This window comes from Mobula birostris, chromosome 10, assembly GCF_030028105.1.
Source record: "Mobula birostris isolate sMobBir1 chromosome 10, sMobBir1.hap1, whole genome shotgun sequence".
Taxonomy (NCBI): Eukaryota; Metazoa; Chordata; class Chondrichthyes; order Myliobatiformes; family Myliobatidae; genus Mobula; species Mobula birostris.
Window position 1 is genome coordinate 47,252,308 of NC_092379.1, and position 6,730 is coordinate 47,259,037.

The 6,730-nt window shown below is 42.9% G+C and overlaps 1 protein-coding gene across 1 annotated transcript in view; it reads left to right on the forward strand.

Annotated features, from left to right (window-relative positions):
- Window positions 1-5,067, forward strand: part of LOC140203658 (uncharacterized) — a 56,478-nt gene extending 51,411 nt beyond the window's left edge. The window contains 1 exon segment of the mRNA XM_072269706.1: window positions 3,514-5,067. Within this exon segment, the coding sequence (XP_072125807.1) occupies window positions 3,514-4,743 (1,230 nt within the window). The 3' untranslated portion in view covers window positions 4,744-5,067.
- Window positions 5,068-6,730: the final 1,663 nt, after the last annotated feature.

Genomic DNA, 6,730 nt, shown 5'->3' on the forward strand with positions numbered 1-6,730 from the left:
CTTTGGAAAGAAGTAGACTAAGAAGGGGAAGATGTAGGAAAAACAGCTGTGGATAAGGATTTGGACTCCTCTGAGATGGAAAAAAAGTATGTTCTATTGGAGAAGGGCTCATTTCAATGGATGAGGTCAGATCAGGACTGCATAAATTGGAATCAAAGATGTACTGTAAAACTCCAAGAGAATATCAGAAAAATGATTGGTAACAAGCATAAATGGAAATCCAAAATGCTTCCCTAGACATGTAAACCCATCATGGAATAAAATGGACTTACAGATTGAGGGATGACAGATGGCTGCAGTAGCAAGGCTGAGTAAGAGTGTACTGCAGAGCAGGAGAAACCACGGGTGTGGGGGGGGGGGGGTTGCTAAAATAAATATGGAATAAATGGAGAGTGGCAACAATCACAGAAAATTGCCCCAAGTGACAGGAAATAGGGTAGTTGTGAAGCAGTGGTTGTAGAGTCACACCACATGAAAATAAGCCCTCTGGACCAACTCGTCCATGCCAACCATGGTGTCCACTAAGCTATTCCAATTTGCCTGCGATTAGCTCAGATACCTCTAAACCTGTCCTGTCCATGTACTTATCCAAATAATGGCTGTATTTATCCAGTTGAAGTATTGATCCCAAGGGGTTAGTACATTTTATTTTAGAGATACAACACAGTAACAGGCATTTCTGGCCCAGTGAGTCTGCAGCCCATGTGACCAATTAACCTACTAACCCATATGTGTTTGGAATATTGGAGGAAACTGGTGCATCTGTAGGAAAACCGTGTGATCACAAGGAGAATGTACAAATTCCTTGCGCCCAGTGGTGGAATTGGACCTGGGTCACTGGCTCTGTAATAACACTACACTAACAACTATGCTACCGTGTGCCCCAAACTACAACTTATGTTGACTTGGACTTGTGTAGCAGGGCCCAATTATCGAATTTTCATCAAATAATATCATTGAAGGCAAGAGAACTGAGAAGCGGATAACAATAGAATAATCATTGTGGGCATACTGTGTTGGCACTTGATTGTGAGGTGGCATTGGGGGCTGCCCCAGCACATCCTTGGGTTGTGTTGATTGTTAATGCAATTGACACATGGTCTTGATGTACCTGTGATTAATGAATCTGAATCTCAGACTTTAGGAGTTAGGTTAAAAAGAGAGAAAAATGCAGGTGGTTACAATCTGAAGGAAGAATAAGGAGAGGCTATATAAACCAGATCAGAAAGAGGTATAAGTGGATAAAGTGTTAAATGTGGCAGAGAAGATTATGAAATGGGATCTTGATTTCTGAACAGTGGCCTCAAATGCAAAAACAAGGAAGAAATGTATAAAAGCAACACACAGACAAAATGCTGGTGAATGCAGCAGGCCAGGCAGTATCTATAGGAAGAGGTACAGTCGACATTTCGGGCTGAGACCCTTCGTCAGGACTAACTGAAAGAGAGATAGTAAGAGATTTGAAAGGGGAAGGGGGAGATCTGAAATGATAGGAGAAGATAGGAGGGGGAGGGATGGAGCCAAGAGCTGGAAAGTTGATTGGCAAAAGGGATACGAGGCTGGAGAAGGGAGAGGGTCATGTGACGAGAGGCCGCGGGAGAAAGAAAGGGGTAGCAACTAGTTCATTTAAAACTGTCATATTGTGGAATTTATGGGAGTTGCAGGTCAGTAAGAGAGTTCAGAAAATCTGATTGTTGGGAAGATTCCAGTTACTTGGATAGACTGGAGAAACTGGTGTTCTTAGAACAGAAAGGATTAAGGTGGGATCTGGTAAAGATATTTAAAATCATCAGGGGTCTGGATGAGACAGAAAGAAGCTGTTGCCATGGGTGGAAAGGTCAAGAAACAGGGTTTGAAATGAAGGTGAAGGACAAAAGAAGCAGAAGTGACATGAGGGGAAACATCTTTATGCAGCGAACGATTGGGCTTAAAGTCTGGACTGCATTGCTGGCGGTTTTATTAGATATTCACAACAAAAGTACTTTCAGAAGATATATTTGTATCAGATTCTGATGTATTATCACTGACCTGCAATGTGGAATTTGTTTTGCAGCAGAGGTACACTTCAAAGGTGTAAAATCTCGATACGTTACAAAATAAATACAGTACTGCAAAACAAGAAAAACAGGATAGCGTTCATGGATACGGATAATGGAAGGGAAGAAGCTGTTTTGGAATCACTGAGTATGGGTTTTTGCGCTCCTGTACCTCTTTCACAATGGCTGTAATGAGAAGAAGGCATGTCCCTGATGATGAGGATCCTTCTTGAGGCATGCCTTTTGAAGATGTCCTCACTGGTGGGGAAGGTTGTGCCTGTGATGCAGCTAGATGAGTCTACAATCCTCTGCAGCCCTCTTGCAGTCCTGTGCAGTGGAGCCTCTGTACCAAGCTTGGATCCAACCAGTTAGAGTCTGTCCACTGTACATCTATACAAATTTGTAAAAGTTGTTGATGACATACTGAACTTCTCAGCTTCCTAATCAAGTTTAGAGTGCTACAGTACAGAAACAGGCCATTCAGCCCATCTAACCCATGCTGGTATTATTCTGCCTGGTCCTATCAACTCAAACCTGCACCATAGCCCTCCATGCCATTCCATCCATGCACTTATCCAAACTTAAATGTTGCAATCAAACTTGCATCCACCACTTCTGCTGGCATCTCGTTCCACACTCGCACCAACCTCTGAGTGAAGAAGGTCTCCCTTAGGTTCAATGTGAATATTTCAACTTGATAGAATGGCCTCTTACTTCTGCTTTAAAATATTTCTTGATGAATCCCTCACTGATGCTTTTCCACCTCCAGGCTGCTGTGATGTAACAGTTTTGGAATGTTGCTTTCGTGTTTAATAATGGCTAGTTCATAAGGTATCAGTTTAGTTACCATGAACCCATTTGTGCTTGCACTCTGCATTGGATTGGTACAAGACCAGTTTCTAATCATTATTGGTGGTCTGATTCACGTTGTACCAAGAGAGATGGTGTGGATTGTGCTCTCATTCCTGAATACCTTTGCTGGTTTTTGAACTGTGATGAGTTTGGAACAGAACCGGCCATGCTTTCTGCAGTGGGAAGTGAACTGAGAGTGGATGAAATTATGTAAGAAATTTGAATTTCAGTGTAGGGAGAAGTAATTATATGAGATATGGATTAATTGTTACAGGAGATTGCAAAGGAACAATGTAGGCTTGTCTGTTCTTATTTCTTAATTCTGGACAGTGATGACTTTCATTAACTCCTTTTCGCAGGGTATAATAAGCAAAGAATTTGCAGATGGAAAACTTGACCCAAACTTCACATCAAAATATGACTGACTTTCGATCTTATCACTCTTTGAATATAAAGGGAGAAATTTTAATTTGTCCTGTTTCTGGTAAAAGATTTCAGACATCAATGTTACTGGAAAAACAGTGAGAAGCATTTAATGCACTCAGTGGAAAGGACATCAGCTTGTTACAGAGCCTGATAATCATCTAACCATTCACAGCAGTGTGAAACTGTACTGTCTGTGTAGACGAGGCTTCATTTGATTGTTTGTCCTGAAGAAGGACAAGGACTTTGGATCATGGAGGCACCTTGGAAATGTGGGGACTGTGGGTTGGGATTCAGTGACACATCTGATCTCGAAACCCATCGGCGCACTCACAGCAAGGAGAAGAGGTTCACCTGTTCCATGTGTGGAAAACAGTTCGGTCAGTTATCTGACCTGCTGAGGCACCAGCGAGTTCACACTGGCGAGAGGCCATTCACCTGTTCAGTGTGTGGGAAGGGATTCACTCAGTCATCCAACTTGGTGGCACACCAGCGACTTCACACTGGAGAGAGGCCGTTCACCTGCACCCTGTGTGGAAAGGGTTTTGCTTATTCTTCCAACCTGCTGAGACACCAGCGAGACCACATTGGCGATAGACCATTCACTTGCTCGGTGTGTGGGAAGGCTTTCATTCAGTCGTCCGACCTCCTGATTCACCAGCGGGTGCACACTGGGGAAAGGCCGTTCATCTGTTCAGTGTGTGGAAAGCAGTACACCCGCTCGTCCAACCTGCTGACACACCAGCGAGCGCACACCGGGGAGAGGCCGTTCTCCTGCTTTGTTTGTGGGAAGGGGTTTGCACAGCTTTCCCACTTAAAGTCCCACCAACGGGTTCACAGTGACCGGAAGACTTTTGATTGTTCTAATTGTGAGAAAAGCTGTAAGAGCTCAGAGGACCTGTTGAGACACCAGCGAGCTCACTCTGCAGAGAGACTGTTCTCCTGCTCGGACTGTGGGAAGGGGTTCAGTCAGTCATCGCATCTGCTCAAACACCAGCGAGTTCACACCGGGGAGAGACCCTTCACATGCTCCATGTGTGGGAAGGGGTTCAAATGTTCATCCAACCTGCTGATGCATCAGCGAATTCACACGGGGGAGAGGCCCTTTACCTGCTCCATCTGTGGAAAGGGATTTGCCCAGTCGTCCAGCCTGCTTACTCACCAGCGAATTCACACAGGGGAGAAGCCTTTTTCCTGCTCTGTGTGTGGGAAGGGATTTACTTGTTCATCCAACTTGCTGGTGCACCAGCGAGTTCACACAGGGGAGAGGCCATTCTCCTGCTCTGTGTGTGGAAAGGGTTTCACTCAGTCATCCCACTTGCTGATGCACCGGCGGGTTCACACTGGAGAGAGGCCATTCTCCTGCTCAGTGTGTGGGAAGGGATTTGCTCGTTTATGCAATCTGCAGACACACCAACGAGTTCATAAGTGATTGCTGAATTTGTGTTCAGTTCTGGTTGTTGCTCCCTTATCACTCTGACAGTCTGCATTTGATTGTGTTGCTGTTAAACTGTTAACATTATTGATGCACTGTACTTGGCGAATAAATTGCTTTTCCTTTCAATAACATGTTGGACCTTTATGTCCGGAAGATGAAGTGAGTGGTTTCTATCTCAGAATGTCACAACTTGTTAAAATTTGGGTCTTTAAGATGTTTGAATTGAATGGGATAAAAGTTTCTCTCATCCAAGAGAGCTATCCACAATAGGATACATACTAATCTCTCTTCTGGCATATCTAAAGTTACATGTTTTTGAAAAAGGATCTAATGGTTTCCCAGCATATATGACAAATAAACTCTTCTCAGGCTTCAAGCCCAGTACAGGCCTCATCCCTGAAGAAGATGGCAGAGTTTGCCATCAATGCGTCAGTTATAATCAATATCTATACCCGGTTTGATGCCTGAGAAGTGTTTATATGTTATATGTTTTTATTCTCTCATAACTTTTCATTTAAGCTTCATATAATGTCAAAAATGTTTTTTTCTACACTGTTAAATCACTGTTGTTGTGGATATCTGTATCAGACTCTGTCATTCAAATGCAAGTGCATCGCCACGTCAGCTTGGGTATTTCAAGCCTTGATATTAATGTAGCAAAGGTTCACTGGACCCAGTGTATCATCTGAAGATCAATACCAGAAATGAACATAGTTCTCCAGAAAATTTTGAAGATCCTGTGTGACCTGAGCATTATTCCACCTACTTAAGAGAAGCCAATTTACTATCTGGTTTTGTATGCTCCAGCATTGCAGTATTTGTGTCAAAATGCCATTGTTCCACCATTTCCAAAACTCTCACTAATTATACTTGCCTCTCAGATGAATGACCTCCCACTTCTGTGCATTGAGTTCCCTCTGCCAGTATCTCCTACTGTTAATCAGTCAGCACAATCCGAGGCTCTTTTCTTTATTAAAATACAAAATTGCGAGCCTTTAAAATTACAGAATATTTGGCAAAGTTGACAAGAGAGCTTCTTCCAGCACAAACAGAATTGGAAACTGTTGAATCAAGACATTCAGCAAGAAATTAAAGGAAGAATTTGTTCAATGGGGTGAGAATATGGGATTCGCCACAGCATGGAGAGGTAAGGTCAGAGGGATAAGGGCGTGATGCTGCAGTTCTAGATTACAGGTGCGCCCATTCAAACCTGCGAAGTGCTTTGTGAGGACCTCAGAGTGTGGAATCATGATGGAAGACCAACTCATTTTGTTAGTAAATGCTAAATTTTGAGTGCTTTTGCTATTATCACTAGTATTTTGCTGAACTTTGCTGGAAGTCTATTGATAATCCTGAATCAACTAGTTTGTGATCGCAGAAACAGAGCAACAGCTGCTTTTGAGGGCTAGGGCTTTTCTCTTTGGAGTGAAAGAGGATGAGAAGTGACTTGATAGAGATGTACACGATGGTGGAAGCTATAGATCGAGTTGATAGCCAGAGACTTTTTATTTCCATGATGGAATTGGTTAATACAAAGGTGACTGGCAGTATGTCAGAGGTAAATTTCTTACAGAGAGTAGTGCAGTGGTGGCAGGAATGGTGATAGAGGCAGATACATTATGGGCACTTAAGGAACTCTTAGATGAATGATAGAACAATGGAGTGCTATGTAGGGGGGAAGGGTAAAATTGATCTTAGAGTAGGTTAAGTGGCCAGAACAACATTATGGGCTGAAGAGCCTGTACTGTAACGTTCTTTGTCAGTTAGGCAAATGTTAATCTTAGAATTATAGAAATATATAGCACAGAACTGCGTCCTTACAGCTACCTCATCCTTGCCAATCATGATGCCTAACCCCAGTTTTCAGAATTAAACCTGTATCCTTCTACTTCTTTTCTAATCAAGTATCTGTCCAAATAACTTTGTTAACTCCATTACCTCCTCTGGGAGATCAATCCAAATGTTCACCACGCTCAGTATG